General features: G+C 45.0%; 2 protein-coding genes across 9 annotated transcripts in view; one reads left to right on the top strand and one right to left on the bottom strand.

Annotated features, from left to right (window-relative positions):
- Tdrd9 (tudor domain containing 9) overlaps nucleotides 1-26,055 on the bottom strand; it is a 101,995-nt gene that overhangs the window by 65,684 nt on the left and 10,256 nt on the right. For 7 of the 8 annotated variants that reach the window (XM_031355946.1, XM_031355954.1, XM_031355947.1 and 4 more), the window contains exons 2-8: nucleotides 19,012-19,118; nucleotides 11,554-11,651; nucleotides 9,879-10,100; nucleotides 9,290-9,412; nucleotides 6,497-6,577; nucleotides 5,318-5,482; nucleotides 829-932 (exon numbers count right to left, since the gene is read on the bottom strand). In XM_031355946.1, the coding sequence (XP_031211806.1) occupies nucleotides 829-932; nucleotides 5,318-5,482; nucleotides 6,497-6,577; nucleotides 9,290-9,412; nucleotides 9,879-10,100; nucleotides 11,554-11,651; nucleotides 19,012-19,118 (900 nt within the window). Of the gene's footprint in view, nucleotides 1-828; nucleotides 933-5,317; nucleotides 5,483-6,496; nucleotides 6,578-9,289; nucleotides 9,413-9,878; nucleotides 10,101-11,553; nucleotides 11,652-19,011; nucleotides 19,119-22,778; nucleotides 22,900-26,055 lie in introns of those variants that run through there. The other variant, XM_031355951.1, reaches the window with a different exon arrangement.
- Rd3l (retinal degeneration 3 like) lies at nucleotides 22,784-24,825 on the top strand. The gene is made up of 4 exons (XM_031355955.1): nucleotides 22,784-22,963; nucleotides 23,075-23,212; nucleotides 23,593-23,898; nucleotides 24,199-24,825. Exons 2-4 carry the CDS (start codon nucleotides 23,088-23,090, stop codon nucleotides 24,488-24,490), a joined length of 723 nt encoding a protein of 240 aa, XP_031211815.1. The 5' UTR covers nucleotides 22,784-22,963; nucleotides 23,075-23,087; the 3' UTR covers nucleotides 24,491-24,825.

Below are 26,055 nucleotides of genomic sequence, written 5' to 3'. Positions count from 1 at the left end.
TTTGGTTTTTCGAGAAAGGGTTTCTCTGTGTAGCCCTGGCTGTCCTGGAACTCACTCTGTACAGCAGGCTGGCCTTGAACTAAAACAGAAAACAAAACAAAAAACAAACAAACAAACAAAAATAACAATAAACAACGGTCTTAAAGCTGCACTCGGTAAGCTTTGACTTCCACTAGTAGAAGTTTGCAGAGTGACCATGACTGCTGCAAAGGTGTCCACAGCTTTGAGTGGGGAAAGCCTTTGCCCCAGAGGGCATCCTTTAAGATGATAAGGTACAGACAGGCACACTCAGAGAGAACACCGTGTGAAGACACAGACACGTGAGGACACATAAACCACATGACAGCCTAAGTGCAGATCACAGCTGGTTTTCCAATAATTTAATCTCTGTTTTGAAACAGTCTTGCTTTGTAGCACAGGCTAGACTTCTAGTCTCAGTCCCTCTTTCCCTCTTCTCCCCCGCCCCCCAGGACTGGGATCATAGGCATGTGCCATCACTATCAAGATTACAACTTTAGCTGGGCATGGTGGTGCACGCCTTTAACCCCAGCACTTGGGAAGCAGAGATAGGTGGTTCTCTGTGAGTTCCAGGCCAGTCAGGGCTACACAGTGAGACTCTATCTTAAATAATAATAATGATAACAGTCAGGGAGGCTACATAGTTCCAGGCACATACCTGAAACCCAGCACCTGAAGGCAGGAAGACCACAGCTCAAGCCCAAGTGTCTATAGCTAAGTCCCTTAATATGTAAAAACACTACATCATCTCTAATGAGGGACCAGTGTTTCAAGTTACACACATGGAGTTGTAGCTGGAGGGACTCTTACCCACTCTCTTTCATATCCAAGTCATCAAACATCTGAATGAGGGAGACAGCAACTTCGTAGACATCCTTTGTTATCACTGGCTCCTCCAGACGGTAGAGGGGAAGCTGGAAAAAAAAAAAGAACAGGACAACTAAATAGAGTTGCAGACAAATGCAGGTTAAGATGTGTGCTCACACATTTAGCCATCACTCTAAGAGACTTAAGCAGTGATGATGGTGGTGGTGATGGTGATGGTGATGGTGATGGTGATGGTGATGGTGATGGTGATGGTGATGGTGGTGGTGGTGGTGGTGGTGATTCCATTCACAGCCACTCTTGAACATTTGGTGGCAAGAGTTGGCTGCCTGGGATCCCTGAGATGCATGATGTTGAAGTCAATGGCAACTGTAGATAGACTCTGAGAGCTCAAAGAGAGACTACTTTTAAGGCACTGGATAAACTGCATCAGAGGCCTAGGGAACTTCGGTCAGAGCCCTTCCAGGGTCTCAAATCCCTGCCTCTAAACGCACCGACACCCCGACAGCTATGCACAGGAACTGCCAGCACAGCGCAGTACCCTGTCCCTCAGTGTGCCCTAAGAATACCTTGTGACATGGCAGCTGTCTGCCGAGGCTTAGAAGATTGCTACATTACTTTATTAAACAAACCCAAACTGCCCTAGTGGCTTAGAATTTCCCTTGGGGTCCTGTATAGAACACTGGGCACCAGCCTCATGCAGCCGCCTCCCTTGGCCAGGCCAGCAGGCCTGTCTATGCACAGAGCTCTGCAGGAGCTGAGGCCACAGCTACACAGTATTTCTCCAATCCCTATAACACAACTTTTACAGAGTCCGTTTCTAGCCTTTCTGTATTTCCCACCAAGAGTAAGAAAGCGCTTTGTTTAAGACATCACGTATCATGTTGTGATGGACATGAAGAAAGGAGTCTTCATTTGATCAGAAGTTAGTTATATATGGAAATATTCTTCCAACTATTACTTGGAGTAAATTAAGTCAGCTAGTATTCAAATCATCATTTCCCAATATTACTATAATTCTAGTAACTGGGTCATGACAAGTTTACAAAGTATGTTTAATCTAGTCATCCCTGATAGACCTTAATCTCCTACTCTATGCTAATAGGAACTGATATTCTGTAATGCAATTACTCAAAAATAGAAATGAGGTAAAGATATGTGCTCCACAACCCCGAACAAACCCACCCAGAGTCTGCTACAGACAAGCCGTGTAACCCACCCAGAGTCTGCTACAGACAAGCCGTGTAACCCACCCAGAGTCTGCTACAGACAAGCCGTGTAACCCACCCAGAGTCTGCTATAGACAAGCCGTGTGTGAAAAGGGTGTGATTGAGTCACAGTAACTCTGCTGAGTTCTAGAACTCAAGCCCTCTAAACTTGTGTTCTTGGTGGTGTTAGCCAAGAATCCCTAGGGACCTGGCTGTCTCCAGCTCCCCAGTGCTGAGACTTATGACAGTAAACAACAGTGCCTGTCAACTCAGGTTCTCACCTAGTGAGAAGAACACATTGTCACTCAGCCCCTAGTTATGCTTTCTAACACAACTCTGACAGATAACAAGGACACAGTTGGTTGTGGCCCGGTTGTCTGTTGGGACTAGAAGGAAGGGGAAGGCCCACATCCCCTGTATTCTGAGCCAAGTCATTGCACAAGTGCACCGTCACCCAGCCTGGGTGTGAGGGAAGCACCAGGCAGCTGGAGCAGCCTGGCCATGTCCATGCCGGGAGGAGTTCTGAGCCCTACACAAGTCACCAAAAGGACATGTCCATGCTGGCCAGAGAGTTCCAGAAAACAAGGAACGGGTTCTTGGGAAAATACATGCATCAAGAGAATAGGTATATCTCCAATAGTGTGGACCAAACGGTGGCAGGGAGGATGGGCCTCTGAGTTAAGGGGACCTAAAGGGAGTACATAAAAACTGCCGTGAGCTGGGCACAGTGGCACACACTTGTACCAGCACTGGGAAAGCTGAGGCAGAAGGAGCAGGGGTGCGAGGTCATCCTTGTCTACACAGTAAGGCTGAGGCTAGCCTAGCTACATAAGATCTGCCTCAGATGAAATGCACTGGGGTGGGAGACTGTACTGACAGTGGGACACCACACTTACGAGCCTGGGTTATACTGTGGGGTGGGAGACTGTACTGACAGTGGGACACCACACTTACGAGCCTGGGTTATACTGCATGAACATTCTCTGCACAATCCCCCTAGAGTGTACATTATACTGGTAGACCTCTTCTAAGGATACTCCAGAGAAAGAAAACAAGTTGAACACAAAGATAAAGGAGGTTCCTCACAGGGCCCTGAAAGGAGCGCCTAAAGTTGGCATCAGAAAAACCAGGAAAGCATCAGGGGCTTGACAATGAATGGTGACAGTGTCAGCCCCTCAGAAGCCAGGTAAGCTTAAGGCCCACCTTGCTACATGGTGACAGGAGCAAAGGAGCCTGGGAAACACAGGCTGGGCTACGTTGGGTCCGTAGAGTCACCCTGGAGGAGACAAGAAGCCTGAGAACTAGAGATCAGAGATTGTATGCCCACCCCCACCGCAGGCAAAGGCTGGGCAGGGCTGCAGAGAACCCTGGGACTGAGGAGGATATTTCTGAAGGGAAAAGAAACTCTAGTATGTTCAAACATGATCAAGAAAAAAATGAGCGGCCAGGCGGTGTTGGCACACATCTTTAATCCCAGCACCTGGGAGGCAGAGGCAGGAGGCTCTCTTTGAGTTTGTGGCCAGCTTGGTCTATACAGGAACTTCTAGGACAGCCAGAGCTACATAAACAAAAGATGAGCAGTAAGTGATCCCAAGATGAGGAGAAGAGAGCAAGCCATGGTCAAGCGGAGAGAGAGAGACAAGCACGGGTGGAAGGGCTGGGTGTTCCACAAGGTATGCTGGGAGCATAAGATGGCACTAAACAACAGGAGGAACGATGATGAGATTGGACTTGATGATGCACTCTCCTGATGTTGAACATTACAAATGAATAAACAAAACACCACCTTCACTGCTGACAGAATAGGCAGGCTCAGGAGTGAGAGCATGGCTTAGCTCCAACAGGGCTTAAGTTCCATCCCCAGCACCCTGCCCCAAAGTGTCCACACAGAAATCAGTATGTATTTAGGTCTGTATAGCCATGTTTGATCATGCCCTAAAATATTCACAATATGCCTTCTAGATACCAAAGACAGGCTACATGATAAGCAATGGAAAGCCTTCAAGACAGCTGAATAGAACCCAGCTTCAGCCAAAGGGTCCTGGCTCCCTCCCAAGCAGAGGGCCTCAGAGTATAGATGCCCACCGTGGACCTTACCCTTCTTTCCATGCATCCACAAATAACAGTCTGACGCTGAGATCAAGCGACCCTAAGCAGCCCTCACTGTAGTAGAGCCTGCTCTTCAACTCTACAAACATCTTGACACAAACTCAACACCTGCTCCAATGAACTGGGCTCCATTCTCAAATTGCAGGTGCATGTATTCTCTGTCAAGCAATCCCTTCCAGGCTCAGAGGTTCCAGGAAAGTGTGGTCCACACAGAGGTCTCAATACAACATTTGACACTGTCTAGGACATTGTTGATTGTGATAATGGAGAGGGACAAGGGCAAGAAGACACACAGGATTCTCTAGGCAAGACACCAGTGTTGCTGAGCCCGAGAGACAGCACTCTATAGACATGCCATTAGGAGTGCACAGAAGCATGCGGCAGAACCGGTCGCTGCAGCGCTATCTGTAATGAGAGCCAAGATGTCAGAAACCCATGAACCAATAGCCCTACATGGAGGAATGGCATACATTCGGGGAGCTGGGCAAACACTGTGTGCAGACAGCCTGCCATCTCTACAACAGAAAGCTCCCATATCTGCCTGACCGATCCCAAGAGCTGTGCAAGAGCAATGTCTCATGGGAAGGGAAGGAAGGCCTGACAGACAGGTGGACCAGAAGAGGAGGGGGCTGAGGCAAGTTTTCACTCATTTTCACTTTTGTTCCTGAGCTGGGGCAGAACCCAGGGTCTCACACAGCTGCAGAGGCACTTTACGCTGACCACACTCCCAGAAGGATGGGACAGGAAGTGCGTCATATATGCTTCTACTTCTGTTTGGACTTCTGAGACCTCCAAGTGTCCCACATATGTGAAAACAAGTCTACAATGTCCTCAGTCTTCACTGTCACCCTCTATTAAAATATGTACATTTAATCAGAGTTCTGTTTCAAGTACAATTACCCATCTTAAGTAAATCTACTTTTTCATAATGACAGAAATCCGAAGCTTTGGTTTTCAACATGAGTGAGGTGTGTTCCTAACCTCAATGATTTCTATGGAGACGTGTGATATGGATTTTACTAGCTCACAGCTTTAACAAAAGCCCAATCTTTTCCTCCCTTTTTTTTCCTAAAAGGGCCTCACTCATACCTGGGGAATTCAATTTGTCAGAAACCAAAGTCTACTCACTATAAAAGAAGCAATGTGTCCCAACATACCCCACTATGATAAATGTGCCCCAAATCATTAAGGTAATACTCTTCAATAGCGTGGGGCTTGCCTTCCACTTCAAAAACATATGCGGGGTTCATCTTGTTCTGAACAGGAACAGCAAAGTAGTCTGCAAACTGCTTGCAGTTGATGGTGGCAGACATGAGGATCACCTGCAGGGAAGAGAGCCCGGCCGTGAGCAGTGCTGGCCACCTCAGAGCCCAGCCCACGTGCTACATCCTCCACCATGTACAACCCACTGAAGCCTTTTATTTTATTTTATTTTATTTTTATTTATTGTTTTGTTACATCCTGACCAGAGTTTCCCATCCCTCCCTCTCCTCACAGTCCCTCTCCCACAATTCCCCTCTCTTCCCTCCCCATCCACTCCTCCTCCATTTCTTTTCAGTAAGGGCAGACCTCCAATGAGTTTTAAATAGACTATCTTGATTATTTTTCTTGTGCATTATCTAAATTAAAACTGTATAAAGAATGCCCTGGGCCTCCTCCCGGGCAGGATTTGTAGAGTGACATCTGACCACAGAGTCCAGACAAACCCTGTCTGTCTCAGTCAGGGTTTCTATTGCTGTGATAAACACCACAACCAATGGCAACTTGGGAGGAAAGAGTTTATTTCATCCTACAATTCTTAGGTTGGAATCTATCACTGAGAAAAGTCAGGGCAGGAACTCAAGGAAGAAACCTGGTGGCAGACCCTGAAGCAGCAGAGACCATGGGAGTATGCTGATTTCTGACTTGTTCCTACAATTTACTCAGCCTGCTTCTTACATCATTCCAAAACACGTGCTCAGAAATGACACTGCCCACAGTGGCTAGGGGGCTTCCACATAAATCATCAATCAAAAATTTCCCTACAGCCTTGCCTACAGGCCAATCTTTTTCCTTGGGGGGTGGGAGGGTTCTCTGTATACCCATGGCTGTCCAGGAACTCTTGCTGTAGACCAGGCTCGCCTCAGACTCACAGAGATCTGCCTGCTTCTGCCTCCCAAGTGCTGGGATTAAGAGTGTGCCACCACCACTGGGAAAGGGCAATCTTATAAAGGCATTTTCTCAGTTAAGAGTCACTTTACCAGATATATCTAGGTCTGTATCACATTGACAGAACCCAAGCAGCGCAATATTCAACTGTTACCAGGGGAGAAACAAAATGAAATCTAAAAATTTACCTTCACAAAACGTGAATTTGTCCTCAAGAGTTTACGGACAACCAAGAGCAGAAAGTCCATCTCCTCAGTTCGTTCATGCACCTACAGAGGCAGGGGGCGTCCCCATGGGGGACGTGCATCAACAATGCACGTCACAGCATGGAAGGTTGCACAAGCAGTCCATGTAAATACCAGGTAAACACAGTGAGTCTATAACTCCGGCATCAGATGGTGCAGACAGGACACTCCTCAAGGAAGCTGCTAGTCATCCAGGTAAGCTCTGGCCTGGCTCAAAGACCCATCTCAACAAATAAGGTGGAAGAGGACACACAGGCTCTCTCAACCTTGAGCTTCCATATGTATGAGCATGCATATGCACGTGCACCCTCACATACATGTGCCAACACATACTGAAGCATGCATATCCACAAGCACACCACACACATGAAAATGGAATTTTATAAAGAGGCATTTGTCATCTGATGAGAGAAGGTAAAGAGGCCTTCATGGTCCTAGACTTTCAATAAAACTAGGTTTCTCAGCTCAGTCCAGGTCTTCAGGAGACTCATGCCTGTCCAGTCTAAGAGGATGCAAACAGCATCTGCCCACAAGCCAGAGGGTATGTGGGCACTGTCACCTTCAATAGTTCTCTTCGGGACCCACTGGCATTAGAGCAGAGCAATGCTCAGTTCCCTGAAGCCTGTCACTTAAGAGCAACATTGCTGCCCAGTTGCTGCTGATCCCTCTCCAGTGGTTTGTCATTCCAGCACAAGTGGAGGTGAAGATGAACCAGTCTAACACTGGCGATGGAGCTGCAAGTCACGTTCGATGACAAAAAGAACTGAAGTGGAAACTTCTGGTTTCTTGGAAAGTCAGTTGTGGCAAATGGTGTGCTGGGGCACACAGGTGAAAGGATGTTTTGATATAGCAAACATGTTAAAGGACACTTGATGAAGGAGTATAAGTATGACCCCACAGAGAGTGGGAGATGAGCACTGAGCTTTGGTTTAGCTTGCTATGCATCGCTATTCTTCACTAACAACATGCATGTATTGGTTCGCCTTACATAGTTCAACTTGTTGATAAAAATGCCATTGAGAGAAACTCACCCAAGAACTGCTCTCAAGGTTCCAGTGGCAGCTTGCCACTTCTGCAACCTCACCTCAGGCTGCTTGGTGAGCCTGGCAGTTTCTTCAGAATTGAACTACAGTTGCAGGTTTGTGCCTAATGTCTACCTAGAAGACTGGTCTGCAGCTGCTGAGCTCTATTTAGTGTTGGCTACAGGACTGAACTTGCCCGCGAAGATCAAGCTCACCCCCAAAGAACTATTGCTGAAAAAGTCCACTTCCCCATAGCCTAATAACTTTTCTCTTCCACTGCCTCTGCTGGGTGGCGCGATAGAAAAGTTGAACCCTTACTAAAAATAGGTTGCAAAAAAAATATGTGCCTACAAAGAACTGAAGCTCACAGGATAGGTGAAAGGTTGGCCAGACAGAAGCTGGTAAACCATATCAAGCAAGGTCAGATTCGAGGGCGAGCAGGCCGAATTTTAATGAAATCACAGAGGAGCACACGTGGGGTAGCAGCTGTCTCTCAGCCCCTTGCAAATGCAGACCCAGACTGAGCCACCCAGGAATCCTTAAGTGTTCCATCACACCACTCTGCCCCACAGAGCCGTGGGAGCAGGACCTGTTTCCAAAAGAAGCCCAGTTAGTCAGGACACAAGACAGCACAGGAACAGTAGGTTAGTCAGGACACAGGACAGCACAGGAACAGTAGGTTAGTCAGGACACAGGACAGCACACGGGAACAGCAGGTTAGTCAGGACACATGAGAGCACACAGGAACAGCAGGTTAGTCAGGACACATGAGAGCACACAGGAACAGTAGGTTAGTCAGGACACAGGACAGCACACGGGAACAGTAGGTTAGTCAGGACACAGAACAGCACAGGAACAGTAGGTTAGTCAGGACACAGAACAGCACAGGAACAGTAGGTTAGTCAGGACACAGGACAGCACACAGGACACATTCCAGAATGCTGAGTGCTCTGGCCACTTCCTGTGGCACCATGTATGATCACCTGTCAGAGCAGTAGGGTTAGACCCACATCTCTCCCTGTAGACAGAGGGGGTCGGGACACACAACAGCACACGGGAACAGAAGGATTAGACCCAGATCTCTCTCGGCCACTGGATCTCAAGAACGGCCAGGCTTCATCTGTAGCTACTTCAGCTCTTGGCCCTGCTGGCTCATGCCTCCCAGACACAAGAGTGTCAATCCAGGCCTTTTCCGAATAGGTGAGTATGTCTTTCCTTTATTAATGTCTTCCCTGCAGTACTGGGGTTTACACTTAGAGCCTCTCATATGCTAGGCAAGCACTCTACAACTGAACTCCATCCTCAGCCCATGTTTTTAAAAAACTATTGTTCCCCTTGATTGATCAGGCAGAAAGTCTGCCTCCATATGTGGGCTGAGGCTAGATAGCACGCTCCACCAGGCTGCTGAGTGCCCCTTGCAACTGCTGCACTCTGCAGGCCTGAAGCAAAGCCTACAGCAAGAACACAGTGAGGGAAGCTGCTCTAGCGACATCTCTCAGAGTGTGTGTGCCAGGTCTGACTTGCAGTACAACCTGCCTATGGATCTCTACTCTAAAAGCCATCTTCTCCTGCTCCTCAACATCCCACCTATATTTCGAGAGACAAAGAAGAAAGAATAAAACAGATAATTTACCCTCACAAGTATAAAAAGCTCAGAAGGCACCTTGTTGCAAAGACAGAGGACAGCACACTGCCCTGGGAGCAGAGCGCTCACCTCATCTATGAACACGTGCGTGAACTCCATCAGGCTCTTGGCACTCACAATTTTCTGAAGCAGAACTCCAGTGGTCATGTAAATTAACCTAGTGTCTTCTGTTGCGATTTTCTCTAACCCTACCTAGAGGAAGGAAAAGAGAGGGAAAGAAAAGTATAGGTTTCACTGGCTCCCACTTAACTACCCAAATAAATGTCCATTTTACCTATGGTAGAAATAGAAAATATGTAGGGTCCAAATGAAAAGTCAAGTTCTCAAATTCATTTTTTTTCCTTCTGTTCTGGGCAAGGATTAGCTTATGCGGTTAGGCTGTCTATGGTATTTTTATGTGACAAGATCTTATATGTTACAAGGGTCTAATTAAAAAGATCAAATAATAAAAAGCACCAGTCTGAGAATTCTCCCTTCTCTCCTATTCAACTGCAAAAGTGATTTTAAATTATTTTCAAGAATTTTACTTTCAATATTTTTTAATTATAGCACAATTCTGGTTTTAATTTCCAATAGAAAATGATTATACACTGACATCAACTTACATAAAGTAAAAAACTAATAAGAAGAGGAAGTTCACTTTCTCTCTGTGTCTCACCTGATAGCCTACCAAGCCACCCAGAGTCCAGGAGCGCTCCTTACTGATCCACCTGGCAATGCTGCTGGCCCCTATTTTCCTTGGCTGGGTGACTACAATGTTGCAGAAGGCAGAGCGCTGTGTATAGTAGTCCAGGACATACTGTGGGAGCTGAGTGCTCTTGCCACTTCCTGTGGCACCATGTATGATCACCACAGAATTGCTTTCTATCAAGGAAATAACCTGAAATTTTAAAAAATGACCTTTCACCATTGGCACAGATTAGACAACACAGCAAAGCACTGTTGGCCCTGAGGAGACCTTCAGGCCAGCTCACCCTGAACTCGGTAGTCCACCACCTTAACATCACAAAAAAGATCAGTTCTCCAAGTGACAACTGGGGTGTTGGTTGGTTTACGAAACAAGGCCACAATATGTAGCCCTGAGCATGACGTTTCTGCCTTCCAAGTACTGGAATTACATGTGGACACCCACCACACCCCCTGCATAACTATTGACAACTACGGAAACAGGCCAAAGTCACCAGGGCTCTATGTCTCAATTTCTTCTTTAAAAAAAAAAAAAAAAACAGGGCGGGGTGGCAGGCATGGGGAAGTGGGAGGCAACAGGGGTTTGTTTTGGTTGTTTTTGTTTGTTTCTTTGTTTTTTGGAGGGAAAACTGGGAATGGAGAAATTTACATGTAAATAAAGAAAATGAAAAAAAAAAACCGAAACGTTCAAACTTATTTCTGTGGTTCTAAGTCTAAATTATTTTATAAAGAGACTGAATGCAATTCTACAAAAAAAAACTACCAATATAGTCACATGACTTTAAATTTGAATTTCAAGTTGTTCAGATAAATTTTGAGCAATTAGTGGCACTGTCCCTTACAGTGTACACGCACTGTTGTAAGATCCTAGTCACCCTTCCAACAATCTGCAATGGTCAGCAAGTGCAAACGAATGTGGGTTTCAGAATCTAAGATAAATAAAGTACATTTACTCCATAAAAGCCTGGTTCAATGTTCAGCAAACAAAAATGAAATCTGGAACATTTTCCTATTTTATCTACAACTCCTTTTTCACTAAAATAAGTAATGGTTTAAATTTACTTACTTTTAACCATGCTTTACAACATCTAACTAGTCAAAAATCCAACCAAAAGGATGTATGCATGCTTATGAGGTAGCCAAGCAGGGAAAGAGAGCAGCAGCCACCGCCCCCAGTGCAGATGCTGGGGCACGGTCCTTCTCCATAGCAACACCTGGCTGTGTGTTCCCACCAGGAAGGGAGGGCACACCACTGGCAGACTACAGGTACATCTGATCAGTTCTCAGTGTGACAGACTACAGGTACATCTGATCAGTTCTCAGTGTGACAGACTACAGGTACATCTGATCAGTTCTCAGTGTGACAGACTACAGGTACATATGATCAGTTCTCAGTGTGACAAATCACAGATACATCTGAGTGAGGCATACACAGCCTTAGCCGGGCTCTGTGGAGGTGGGTTTTTTTCTTTGTTTGGTTTTGGTTTTTGGTTTTTCAAGACAAGGTTTCTCTGTGTATGTGGAAGTGTTTTGTATGACGGGCGCTGCTGGCTTTTCTTCTGGCTTGTGCACGTTAACCCCACCACATGTTACCAATAGTGCTATGCTTTATTCAAACAGCAAAATGACATTAGGAAAAATTTTACCTCTTCTTTACACCGATTTATAGGCAAGTCAGGATATTTATAAGTTGTCTCTGGGATGCATGTCACATTACTTAACTTAGCCAATGGTGACCTTAGACCTGTATTCAGACAAAACAAAGTTATTTTGTAGCTGAAAAGAAACAAGCCAATGACCTATCTACTGTGCATGTCTTGTCACACATACACACACATGTGTATATGTGTACACACATACATACACAGACACAAACACCCCTACACCTGTACTAAATGCACTCTCTACAGCCTGACAGTCCTTCCCCCTTGGTGGGTTCACTATTAATGATGCAGGCAAGCAACCAACAAGAGGCTTGTGGCCTTCTATCCCAGCCACCAACACTGTTGGCCTACACTGCCTCCTAAGTCAACAGACCTGATATACACAGGATGCAGCTCTTGATTCAACAGCGGCTCACTAATATTGGATTATGGTGGTGTAGACAAGTGGTGAAGTATACATTCCTTGCTACAAAGTGAATCAATCATGGTGACAGATAAATCAAACACAACTTACAAATTATGGGTGCAGTCAAACAGGTTTGTTTGCTATGCTAAATATATTGGACTTAATGTCTGTATGATCCTACCTGTTTATAACATTCCCTTGTAAATCTGTGCACCTGCTCTGGTCAACCTTCAATTCTAAACTGCCTCTGGTCACCACTTGGCAAGGAACAAACCAGTGGAGATCCTGCATGCCACTTTGCAGATAAACATGTTCCCCTCCCTTGCCTTCACTGAGGCTCAACCCCTCTGCTTCCAGGGTCTGCTTTCTCTTTCCCATTCTTTCCTGTTCCTTCATCGAAATCCTATTCTCACCGTACAACCATGTGCTCAATCTTCCCTCCACAATGAGTCTAACAATGTGTAACTAAGAAGTGTTTCTTTTTCTATTTTATGGTGTTGGAAATCAAAAACCCTAGGCCTTATAACCACATTTTTTATATACACACATATGCATACATTTAAATTTTGGGGTGACATTAGATATCAAACCCTGATCCCATACACTCCTCCCCTGACCCCAGCTTCTCCTGCATCTGGATTCATACCATTCATAAGTTCATAGCCAGCACATCCAGATCTGTCACAATCTGTCGATGAAAAACTATTCCTTCCAGGGAAGGAATGGTCTTCCTAAAACATTCCTAACCCTGCTCTGGGCAGGCCTCCAACCACCTTCTCTACACACTGACAAGCTCACAGAAATGGAGTCTCTCCATATTGTGTCTAAGTTTCACTCAAAATGTCTCCCAGATTCTTTGGTATGGGCCAGGTTGGGTTTGTTTGTTTGTTGTTATTTTTTTGGTTGGTTGGTGGTTGATGGTTGGTTGGTTGGTTAGTTAGTTGGTTGGTTGGTTAGTTGGATGGTTGGTTGGTTAGTTGGTTGGTTGGTTAGTTGGTTGGTTGGTTAGGTAGTTGGTTGGCTGGTTAGGTAGTTGGTTGGTTGGTTAGGTAGTTGGTTGGTTGGTTAGTTGGTTGGTTGGTTAGGTAGTTGGTTGGTTTGGGGACAGGTATGATATGCTTGCTTTGTATTTTTGAGACTGGATCTCATGTAGCATAAACTGGCCTTGAACTCTATGTAGCTAAAGATGACCTTTGAACCCAATTCTCCTGCCTCTACCTCCTGAATACTGAAATTACAGGCATGAGCTACCACACACTGCCACACATTGCTTTGCCCTGAGGCTTTTTTTTTTTTAATGTTAAACCATTTCATTTGAAAAATGAAGACAACCAGACCCCGCCATCCTCACAGACCAGGTTCTGTGACTGGACACAGGGAAACCTGTGTCCTCAGACTTTTAAGACTGAGTCCTTGCTTTCCCATGGTCAGGGAAGGAAGAAGCCCCCACAGTTGTGAGGATGGACACCACGAGGGTAGAGAAGCAGGCGAGCAGTGGGGAGAAGTGAGAGAGGCTGGAGGACAAACATCCAAGGACAGAGAATGAGGATGACTCAGGACAGCAGAAAAAGGAAGGGGGTCTCTATTTCTGCTAAGAAACCTTGAGCCTGCTTCATGGTGCTGCTGATGGGACCTTGGTGCTCTGACAACATGGACGGGCTTACAGGACTTTGACTACATCCATTTAGAAGGCTGCTAGTTAAAAAGAGAACATTTACAAGAAAAAAAAGTGCTTGGCACAGTGTCTAATCCACAGCCTTTCTCCATGTGGCACAAGATATCACCTGACAGTTTTAGGTCACTGGCTAAAGCAGACCCAACCCAGCGCAAGCCTTGCTCTCACTGACACTGCCCTGGGGTGGACAGGAAAGGAGGGAGCAGAAATGTTCACAGCTGTGTGGCTGATGGCTTTGTATAAACAAAATAAAAAGAACAGCGTCAACAACAATTTAAGGAAAACCAGCAGATTTCATGTGACAAACACAAGTCCAGAAGTAGATAGAAAATAAAAATACGGCAACTTCAGAATATGCTGTTCTCATTTTCCATTTTCTTTGTTATCAAAACATTAAAATACTTCTGTTAACTGGGAGGATGGGAGCCTTGGACACTGCTGCTCTCCCTCTTCTCTGCCTCAGATCATCAAACAAGCTAAAATCTGACACAAGTCCAGAGGTCGCAGGATGTAACCGACTTCCACAGCTAAATCCAGTGTCACCTGGCTGCCGCAGAGAGCATAAAGTTTACCTTAAAACCTAGAACCTGTCCAGCCAGCTACAATCTAGACACTATCATGCCTTTATCCCCAGTACTCAGGAGTCAGACAAAGGGGGGTTGCTGGAATTCAGGCCTGCCTAGCCAGTTACGTGGTGAGACAGTCTCTAAAAACAAAAACAAAAGCAAACAAAATCTAGATGCTATCCATACCAAAAAAAAAAAAAAAAAAAAAAACTAAGCTAAATTACTGGATTTATACCTTCAACAGAAAACTAAATCTTCAAAATAATAATGTATTGCTTTCTCCGAGGATGGGGTCATGTTCTGTATTCAAAACTGAGCTCAGCTGAGGGAGGCGACCTGATCTCTCCTCAGCACTCCACAAAGGCTGTTCTCATACAGGATCAGAGGGAAAGAGTAAAGGGGATGAAACAACCACTAAAGACATTCCCACACCAGGAGCTAAGCGTGCACACAACCCTTGCAGAGCACCCCAAACCTGTTCAGCTCCCAGGATCCACATCATCTGGCTCAAGAGCTCTAAGAGGAGTCAACACCTCTATTCTCCATGAACACCATCACTCAAGTGTATATACCTACACAACACACATACATACATACAGAGACACACACAGACATACACAGTCACACAACAGACACATTACACACATAAAATAAAATACTTTTTAAAATACCTCCACATTAACAACAAGAGATCACTGTGGCTTCTGTTGACTACCTGAAGACACCATCCAGGACAACTGAGCATGGCCAGGTAAAAGCAAATACTATGGAAAGGCCACAGTTGAAGCCAGGCCCTGCCCTGTTATGTCAGTTTCCATCTTTATGAAATCATTTACTTTTAAATATGAAGGATTATTTTAATGTAGTGTATGGAACTTAATATGTATCCTTGAATTTCTACATAGAAACAAGTTCTTGAATACTTACAAGTGAAATAAGATTAATGCCACAACAAACTAAATAATATTTTATGAAAGTATTCTATTATTTTATTATGTCTATTCTGGATATTACATAGTATCTGGCCTGGAAACAGAAGTATCAGGGTGACCTCATGATTTCTCTGTAAACAGACACCAAGCTAGAAATAGCTGTGCTGTCATGTAGGCATTTGTACAAAGGAGCATCCACACAGGGTCTCACTGCTCCCTCTCCTTCATTCTTGAAATAAGAGCAGCAAAGTCATTTTTCAGCACTGACCTACCTGGAGACCCCCACCCCACCCTGCCCCACCCTATCCCCGTCCCTCTGCCTTCTAACCAGAAACTGAGAGTCTGGCCGCTCTGTCAGATCAATACCTGGGGTTGCTTCTTTCTTCTTTGATCCAATTTGCCTGCTCAATCAGAGGCCATCTCCAAAGATACTGCCAGCAAGCCTCGTGCCCACTGTAATGCCTCCCTCCCTTTAGTAGGCAAGTTCCTTTGGTACCTCAGCCTCCACTGCATGCCTCACCTGCCATCACGGGGCCACCTAGAGCCACTGTGATGAGGAGGCATGCTGTCCAGACTACTCAAAAGACGACAACCACACCAGGGTTGCACTCATCCCAGCCTGACTCTTCAGCCCACCCTCAGTTGCACATCTTGTCCCTCAGAGAGGGCTATGCAACTACCCTCACAGTGAGACGGCACACGTGGAATCCCAGGGGCAGACAGTCACAGTCCCTCTAACAGATTCTCCGCTCCACTCAGTTTTTGCTGTTTTGCACCTTGTTCAGGAGCCAAGAGTCAGGTCACTTCTTCTGGGGAACCATAAGACGTAGGAACAGTACTCCACGGTTCAGAGCTCTCTAAGACTTCATGAGACTAGGAGACCCATGGCCTCTCCTCTCTGCCTGACCTTGAGACGTTTCCAGGGCATCCAAACTGCTCTGATGAGCACAGGAAGGATCACATCTGTGACAAGAAGTTCTAATGTCACCCTGCCACAACCCTGCCACAACCCTGCCACCCAAGGAGAAAGTCTCCACCCTAGATCAGGTTGGCCACAGGCATGTGTGTGGAGGGTTGTCCTGATGGTCGACTGAGGGGGCAGCCCTGAACTGCATCAGAGTGAAGGACGTGGCTGAGCAGCAAGGACAGGCAGGCAGCTGAGCGCTGTGTGAGCCCTGCTCCTAACAGTGGCTATGACAGGACTAGGGCTTGGCTTCCTACCGTGGTTTCTCCTTAAACAATAAAAAGAAAATAATACATTTTAACATTAGTATTATAGGTAAGTATTATTACACCTAAGTATATAGATGAGATTACTAATAAGCTTGCTTAGAAAACATTAAGTTCCACGGAAAGAACTTAGCTGAAGAGCATTGCCTCAAATATAACTTTAAAATCAGTAGCATACTGATAGGACTTCCTAGAAGCTCTGAGAGTTGTACACAGTGGAGAGCTATCGTTTGGATTTGGGTTTACCAGAGACCCATCTTTCGGGACTCCCTTGTCAGGAAAGTCTGCTGTTGAGTCCTTCCCTCACCATCTTAAGTGTGAGTTGCTCAGAGTAGCTCTCTCTTGTTTCAAAGATAATCGTGACTTTTTCCCTGCACTGTGAGTCATTTGATTGCCTGAGAGATAACAAAATACTGCAATTTCTGTTTCTCTATCACCTGCTTAGCTACTCGAATGTCTCATGCTGTGGGAACCTAGAGGACACGTGTAAACAAATGCAGCTAAGACCACTGTGGTGTCAAGAACCCACATGAGCTGTACAAGTTTTAGTTATGCCGTTAACTGCCCGGGCAATAGCCAGAGGTTACAGTTGCATGCTCAGTACAGTTTCTCTTTTCCAATCCAAATGCATGGACAAAATTCCTGCTAGAAAAGCTACTCTACCCTTCCACCTTCAGCGAAGGAAGGGCTCACATCCTGGAGGTAAAAGCCAAATAAACTTTCCTGCCCTGTGTTGCCTTTTCTAAGGGCTATGGTCACAGCAAAAGCAATGCAGCTAGGACAGCATCCAACCCAAGAAAAAAGCAATGCAGAGTCTCTCAAAGGCCCTGAAGGGGAGACGCCACCAAAGCAAGACCACAGAGGAAAAACAAAGTGCTAAAGGCTGCTTCCACCTTGAGGTGAATAAGACATGACAAGAAATAAAATCCATCACAACAACCTAAAAAGTTAAAACACAGCACTAAGTGAAAGGACTGCATAAGTAATATCTGAGTTCTCCAGGAGTCACAGGACACAGTGATCTGTACTGTCAAGAAGCTCCTGTAACCCCAAGAGTAGGGTTAATACAGTGCTGCTGGGCACTTGGGTTAATACAGTGCTGCTGGGCACTTGGGTTAATACAGTGCTGCTGGGCACTTGGGTTAATACAGTGCTGCTGGGCACTTGGGTTAATACAGTGCTGCTGGGCACTTGGGTTAATACAGTGCTGCTGGGCACTTGGGTTAATACAGTGCTGGTGGGCACTTGGGTTAATACAGTGCTGCTGGGCACTTGGGTTAATACAGTGCTGCTGGGCACAGACTGCACTTCCCAACTATTAGAAAGGCCAAGAGCAAATAAGGAAATGTCCCTAACTGTGGCATCCTTCAAAGGGAGTACAAGGAAACGGGCAGGAGGGGGACAGGCCAGTCCCTCAGAGGAGCCTCCCTCACAAAAAAGGGCCCAGCACAAATACAAAAACTGCAGCAACTTAGCCCAGGCACTCAGCAGTGCACCCTGCCAACGGAGAACAAGCTGGCTAGCAGGTGTGCACTAGCAAGTCCACCCAACTCTGTCAGGAAGCACTCTGACCTACACAGGAACTGATAGCAGCCAACCAGGACTACAGACTGAGCCCTGCCTCAAAAAACACTTTTAAAAAAATCTTTTACTCTTTATTTCATATATTACTACTCTTTAAAATTCTGTTTTAACATTTACTATAAAAACATCTACTGTTTGCATATGTATGTGTTATATGTACATTCAATTAATGTGTTCTTATTAGTCTTTGTGTGTGTGTGTGTGGTGTATGTACATTCATGTGTTCTTATTAGTCTTTGTGTGTGTGTGGGTGTGCATGAATATGTGTGCATTCATGTGCTCTTGTGGGTATGTTTATGTGTGATCATTAATGCACATGGTCACATGCATGTGGAGGCCAGAGATCTATGCCACATGTCTCCCTACGCCATGTGTCTCCTCAATTGCTCCCCATTTTGGTTTGTGAGACAGAGTCTCTCATAGAGACTGGAGCTCATCTATTTTCTAGGCAGTATGCTGCTGGGATCTGCCAGCCCCTGCTCTCCCAGCCTTGGGACCCCAAGTGCACCCCACACCCAATCTTCCATGTAGAAGAGAGGTCCACACACAGACCCTCGCTTGTGTGCACCAGACACTTTACCCAACTGCGCCATCTTCCCAGCCCCTCCTAAGTTATGCTGGATTGTATTTAGAGATGGGGGCTCGCTGGGTAACCTGGAACTTGATTTGCAGACCAGAGTGGCTCGAAGTCAAAGGGTCACAGGCTGAGCACTCCCCTCAGCCTTGCAAGTGCTGTGGTTAAGTGAGCACCACCACACCCAGCTAAGGAAACATCTTAAGTGTTCGTAATTAATAGGAAGGGATTAAATAGTGACTTCATCCTCAAACAACAGGATACTTTGGCTCTATAGTTAAGATAAAAAACTAACACTTTGTAACCTACCATACACTCTTTCCCCAAAATTTAATTAAGAAGCCATATAAGTTGTTTACTTGTTTTTTTACTTTGACCAAAATACTGTATTTCATAAGCACTTGGAAAGATGAGGTTTTAATGTATAGACTATCCATGCATCATATATAAGGTATTTAAGGACACCTGCTTACCTGGTCCACTGGGTGGCTGATCCTGGCCATAAATATCAAGTTCTTGTTCTTCAAGTTGTCTGTATTTGTTAATATACTCCATTTCTGAGCTCCTCTGGCTGAGTGGCCTGCAAACAGCAGTTGAAAAGCCTCACACTTCTGCACAGAGCTTCTGAGCAGTTATTTTATGGAAGTCAGGGGAACACAGGTAGTCACTGACAATTTTAAATGTTCCAATTCAGTTACCAAATAGAGACAAACTGAACCAGTGAGAGCCGAGGTGCAGGGAAGAGGGTACAGCATGGCAATGAAGAGACCTGGCCGCTCCTCCAGAGGAGCAGCTTTAGTTCCCAGCGCCCGCACACACAAAGCTCACAACCACTTGTAACTCGTTTTAGGAATCTGATGCCCTTTTCTGATCTCCACAAGCACACGACACAAAACTGCTGCAGACTTACATCATGCACACACGCAATACACCCATATGCATACAAATAAAAGTAAAATTTAAAAAGCAATAGGAATTGATTTTTTAAAAATAAAGTAAACTGACAAAGAGAGCAAGTAAGAGCTGGCGAGATGGCTCAGCGGCTAAGAGCACTGACTGCTCTTCTGAAGGTCCTGAGTTCAATTCCTAGTGACCACATGGTGGCTTACAACCATCTGTAATGAGATTTGACACCCTCTTCTGGTGCTTCTGAAGACAGCTACAGTATACCTATTTATAATTAAAAAAAAAAAAAAAAGAGCAAGTAAGTCCTCCCAGGGGATGAAGAGGTGGGTGATCTGAGCATCCATGCTGACACAGGACAACCTGCAGATAGGCTAAGATCGTAAAGCATGCTTCCCCTAGAGCCACACGCGTGCACACAAGAGGCCACTCCATATGCAAACACTTACAGAGTACCTGCCACTTGGAAGGAATTGTCCCAGACAGCAGAGACAGCACAGCAAGCTAAGCTAGGGGCTTGTGAAAATGTCACCCCAGAAACAAAGCCCAGGCTGAGTAGGGATGGAGAGCAAAGCTGTCCAGGGAATTCTGTGATCTTAGGACTCAGGAAGCTAAGGCAGCAGGAGTTCAAGTACAAGACAGCATGGCCTCCATAGTAAGTTTCCAGACTAGCCTGAACTGCAAGACATTGTCTCAAAAGAAAAAAAGAAAAAACAAAACAAAACAAAAAAACAGCAAAAGAGATGGTTCAGTAGGGAAGAGAACATGCTGCTCCTGCAGAGGATGAGCCCAGCTCAGCTGCCAGCCTCCACTCACACTGCCTGGAACTCTAGGTCAGGCATAGCTAAAGCCTCTGCCCTGCTCGCCATGGACACTCATGGATGCATATCCCCACCCAAACCCCCAAACACACACGTATAGTTTAACCAGAAATAAAAAGTAAAAGAAGAATCCCAGCATAAACAGTAACTTTTCACAATATTCATAGTTAAAACTTGTACAAGTGTTCAATAGTCTATCCACAGAAAAGAAAAAAGAAAAAAAAAAACAAGTAAACAAGACAACCATCACACAGAGAATGACCCAGTTGTTTCAAGTCTTCCATACACAATAGCTAATAAGGTTCTGATGCATCAGAACTGACCCATTTACTAAATTTACTGCATATTTGATAAACTCTCACACTAATCTAGTTTTACCCTGATAAACAGCAAAAATTAATTTTAAAATGGAAGTGCCTTATCTTATCTACAAATATGTTCTCTAACTACATGGTAGTAGGAGAGATATTTAAAGATAATGGTATTTGGTCTCTACTTCAATCTTAAGAATTTCATGAAAAAAGAGAAAAATGAAATTTAATGTAAGTAGCACACACCAAGCACTAGATAATGTGTGTGCAGTGAGTTCAAAGAGAGAATCTTCATGTGGACTAAAGCCCTGGGAGGGTCAGACATGAGCAATGATTGAAGCAGCTGGACAAATGTCCAGTAAGCTGCGTAGAGAAGAGGGAAGGCTCAAGAAGTCCTCTAAGGCCATTGAAGTCTGCTCATAGGCCAGGTGATGTGGCTTATGCCAGTAATCACCTAAGAGGCTGAGGCAGGAGTGCAGTGCATCTAAGGCCATCCAGGGCTACATAGTGAGACCTTGACTCAAGAACTAACAAATAAATAATCCCTGTTGAAAGGATTATTATCCCAACCAGAAAGTCCTTGCCTGATCCCCTCATCTGACTTGAAGGAACAGCTTGTAATTATCTTATTCACACGCATTCATCTTTCCCTTAGGGGGCAGCCTCATGAAAACAGGAAGTGGATCAGCCTAGTAAACTGAGTAACCCAGTCCTCAGCCTCCAGATCAGAGATGTCAGTAAACATCTGCTGAGAAACTGAGCGCCAGCAAATATAAGAGACATGGCTGAGCTGAATCAGAAAGCAAGGACTGGGAAGAGGAGGGAACTAGAACAAGTTCAAACAAGAAGAAATCCAGGAAAAAGTGTTGAAGAAAAGGAAATGAGTTGAACAAACAACAAAAACAAACAAAACCCAATTGGACAGCAGCTACAAACAAAAGAGAAAGAGTAAGCATTGAGTAGTTAGTGTATCTGAATCTAGGGTTGGGGTGGGAGGGTCAGCATGGTGGGATGTGCTTTAATCCCAGCACTCAGGAGGCAGAGGCAGGTGGATCTCTAAGTTTGACATCAGCCTGGTCTACATCGTGAGTTCAACAGCCAGGTCTACATATCGAGACCCCGTCTCAAAATAGAACAAAACTGCTGGGCAGGCCTGAGCCCAGCAGTGCAGCTCTGGTATGCTCGGCAAGCAGGATCACCAGGAGAGCTGGGGGTGGGGAAATAAGACCACAGTGGAAGGCAAACCTACTCCCCAATATGCGTGATATTTTAGTCACCACATCAGAGGGAGGAGAGGCTGAAGAGTAACACTATTCGCAGAGAAAAGTGCGTGACCTGGCACAACTTCAGTTTTAATCTGGAAGGACACCTTGTCACAATAAACGTCACTCCCTCCTTTCTCCTGCTACTGCAGGCAGTGTAATACGAAAGCCTCACACTGAGGATAATGAAGCCTGACATCTGGCCTTTCCTGGACATAACAGGAACTACAGCATGACCACGCATGTCACTCTTGATCATACATGGCACACAGGTCTGATGGGAACAATGTCTATTATTCTCGGCTCATTGGGAAGAAAAGCAACAGAAGAAATAGTTATAAAAGGAAAAGTTACATAATGTCATCACTTAACAGAAAACTAAGAAACAAAGGATCTGTTAGACTCTAGCCACTGTTTCAGAAGACAAACCTCTCAATAGAAAAATGTACAAGGTCCAAGGCTCAGGAGCCTCACCTAAGCAGGGTTACAACTGTCTCATCTGCTCCTTTGAGACACCTGACTGTATAGTTCTAGGTCTACCTTCATTCTTCTTCACGTCTCCATTCTCACTGATAACCACCCTGAACAGAGACCATCAAATACACACTTGTTTATCACCTGTGTGCTTTAGTGTCCCCTAGCACGTCAACCTGCTCCAGGACACAGGTTTGCTATTTTATAAGCAGTAAACGAACGCTGAATATAACTTTTGCTCACTGCCCTACACAGGACTGATGCCAGCGGGCTCTGCCCATTTTACTCAGTCACAATCAGCTTTCACAGAGTGTGTGTTTTGCATACAGTCAAGTCTGATCTATTTTTCCTGCTTTCATTAGAAGGGACAGTGACATTGGCTTCCAAATTGCCTCAAAGTTAAGTTGAAGACTAAATGCAGCAGTGTGGTTATTTTTAGAGCTCTACAGGCATAAAAATACGGCAGGACCTGTGACCCGCAGCTTTGCACAGCAGAGCATCACACCACGTGGCACTCTTCCTCGGCTAGGAGCATCTGTGGTGCCTCAGACGCCAGCTTGTCACTCCACTTCTACAGACGTTGTAGCATGCATTGGGGACCAGCATCCGTAGCTGCCAGCATCCTTTTCAAAGAAAATAAGCTACATTCAAAAGGTAGACAATTATATAATTCATGAAGATGAAAGGTTTGATATATATATTTCTCTCCAATGAAGACAACAGAACCTCATTCCTAACACAGAAAGTTGTTTGTTTCAAACACAGTTCCAGTGGGTAAATGAGGAGACACTCCTTCCCTGGAGGACAATCCCAGAAGAATGAGACCCGCCGGGAAGAAAGAGCTGCATCCCTAACTCAGGCAAACTCCGGCAACATTCCCACCGCAGACCTCCAGCTCAGCAGGTAAGCTCACGATTTCTGTACTAAGAGTCAGTCACACGTGAGCTTGTGGACAGCACTTCTCAAGGCAGTGGGTGTTTCAAAGCTCCCTAAAAACTTCTGTTAGCAAGTGTTATTTTCAGAAATTGTTCAGTTTGTATTATTATCTTTGATTTGTATTTCATTTCTGCTTAGTTTTTATCTAGGTATTTTCAAAGCTTGGGTTTAGCACTGACCTAGTTAGAAATTGAAAGACTTTAATCCACACTCTAATTGTATTTTGACCTGCATGTTTTACCAGTGGAAAAAAAATGCATTTACTTTTGTGGCAAGAGTAAAAAAAAAAATTTTACTGTTAAGAACTATAAAAATTTTATGCAAGTAAACATTTAATATCTCCGCAGCCTAAAAATGCCACTTTTTAGCTGGGTGAAATGGCCAAAAAGTTATTCCTACAAACAAACACGCTATGCTGGCTCCGAGGTAGTGACAAAGACTCTGCTTCGGGAGTTAAAATGGCATCTGAAGGAGCGGGAGAGACTAATACAAGAGATGGAAAATGAACAGAAAGTGAAAAGGACAGGCGTGGACTACAACTGGCTGAGAAGCCACCAGAGTCCTCACACAGCGATCCCAGTGACCGAACAAAGACAACTGGAAGCTCTTTGCTCACAAGTACAACCTTGTCAAACCGGCACTGTTCTCAGCAGGTAAAGCACTATGCTCTTTGTGGTGTTGTGGTGTGTGTGAGCTTCAGACTAAAAACTGCTCACTACATAAACTCCTTAATCACATGTACTGATTCTTATCTGGTAAAATCCTACATACTTCTGGATAGCTTACTGGTAGAAATGTACTTTAATTACAAGGTTTCTTCACTAAAAGCTTAATTATAATGTTTTTCTGTTACTAAAAAGGTAAGTGTCTTGGACACAGTTATATATCTAAGCTGCATTTGGGAAATGGGGTACAAGAGAAATTTCTAAATACTCATCTCTGGATCCCCTTAGATTTCGAGAACTTTTGGCAGAAAATGATGTACTTCCCTGGGAAATTGTCTACATCTTCAAGCAAGTTCTGAATGACTTTCTCAGCAGCCCTGACGGGGGTCAGCATGCTGGCCTGTGGGGCTCTGACTTCACCTGTCCCCCTATCCTTGCGCTCCCAGGTGAAAGCTCTGAGAGGCCAGACAAAGACGAGATACCCACAATTTCAAGTTATGTAGACAGAAATGCCAAGAACAGGTTTCCCCCATGTTCACACAGAGTATGGAACCTGCCGTACTATTACCCGCCGAGCTGAGGAGTTAGCAAGACCACCTCAGAGCCACCCTTGGCCCTGACGAGAAGAAACAGTGACATGGCCCCAAGTTTCTTGGCTACAACATCAGGGTTTAGTAAAAATTCCTGTACTGCCAACTTCTCTAAGCAGTACTGTTTTCTAAATATTCAAATATTTTAATGAAAAGTATGCTTTTAACTAAAATACTCTCTAAATGTTTGAAATTTCTTATACCTCAAACATGTCACAGAATTAAAGAAATTTAATATGAAATATGATAGATTCTTTTGTGAAACTTAATTAATCTTGACTTTTATTCTAAGAGAGCTGATGTGTAAAATAAATGATTAATGTGAGCTTCTCCCTACAAGGCAACTGAAATGAAGTCCACATCCATGATGTGATGTCACCCATCGTGGGAAAAGTGTGGAAATGATCTTCAACTTAAAAGCATGGTGGCGCTTCCCCACCTGCTTTTGACAGAAATTCACTAGCCAGGAGCAGGAGTTTAAGAATCATGCCCTTTGCTGGGCAGTGGTGGCACACGCCTTTAATCCCAGCACTTGGGAGGCAGAGGCAGGCAGATTTCTGAATTTGAGGCCAGCCTGGTCTACAGAGTGAGTTCCAGGACAGCCAGGGCTACACAGAGAAACCCTGTCTCGATAAAACCAAAAAAAAAAAAAAAAAAAAAAAAAAAAAAAAAAAAAAGAGGTCAGCCATGAGGCAGGCAAGCTGATGCATGACAAGTGGGGGATGAAGAAGTCCAGAGTGCCAGAAAGGGTATACTTAAGGCTCTGGTTAACATCCAAAACAAAGAAGAGAAAGAAAATATCATGACGCTCTTTCTGAGTTCTGACTCAAATCAAACAGAACCTCACAGCAGCTCGAGGGAACTGCTGACAATCTCATCTCTAATCATGGTTAAACACATCCAAGTTGTTATACCTCAAGCTGTTTGCAAAACCTAAATTTAGCAAAGAAATTGAGGTTAAATCTGTGTGTGTGTGTGTAAGGTGCTTTGGGCACATTTTATTGAAAATAGTATGAGTACAGTAGTTAAAATTTTTAGCTAGGAATAGAAAAAATTAATTCATCCCCAGAACCACAGCTGGACAGTACTGCACACAGCAGAGCTTCACAGCTGGACAGTACTGAACACAGCAGAGCTTCACAGCTGTACAGTACTGCACACAGCAGAGCTTCACAGCTGGACAGTACTGGACACAGCAGAGCTTCACAGCTGGACAGTACTGGACACAGCAGAGCGTCACAGCTGGACAGTACTGTACACAGCAGAGCTTCACAGCTGTACAGTACTGGACACAGCAGAGCTTCACAGCTGGACAGTACTGGACAGAGCAGAGCTTCACAGCTGGACAGTACTGTACACAGCAGAGCATCACAGCTGGACAGTACTGCACACAGCAGAGCTTCACAGCTGGACAGTACTGGACACAGCAGAGCTTCACAGCTGGACAGCACTGTATACAGCAGAGCTTCACAGCTGTACAGTACTGGACACAGCAGAGCTTCACAGCTGGACAGCACTGTACACAGCAGAGCGTCACAGCTGGACAGTACTGCAC

This window comes from Mastomys coucha, unplaced genomic scaffold (genome assembly GCF_008632895.1).
Source record: "Mastomys coucha isolate ucsf_1 unplaced genomic scaffold, UCSF_Mcou_1 pScaffold6, whole genome shotgun sequence".
Taxonomy (NCBI): Eukaryota; Metazoa; Chordata; class Mammalia; order Rodentia; family Muridae; genus Mastomys; species Mastomys coucha.
Note: the sequence above shows the minus strand (reverse complement) of the source record. Positions and strands in the feature narration are given on the sequence as shown.

What these genes read in the sequence shown, in the direction of transcription:
- Rd3l (XM_031355955.1), top strand. Translation starts at nt 23,088, where the DNA reads ATGAGGAGACACTCCTTCCCTGGAGGACAATCCCAGAAGAATGAGACC. An exon ending in GCAGACCTCCAGCTCAGCAG is followed by an intron (nt 23,213 to 23,592) that starts GTAAGCTCACGA and finishes ATATCTCCGCAG; the next exon opens with CCTAAAAATGCCACTTTTTA. An exon ending in ACCGGCACTGTTCTCAGCAG is followed by an intron (nt 23,899 to 24,198) that starts GTAAAGCACTAT and finishes GGATCCCCTTAG; the next exon opens with ATTTCGAGAACTTTTGGCAG.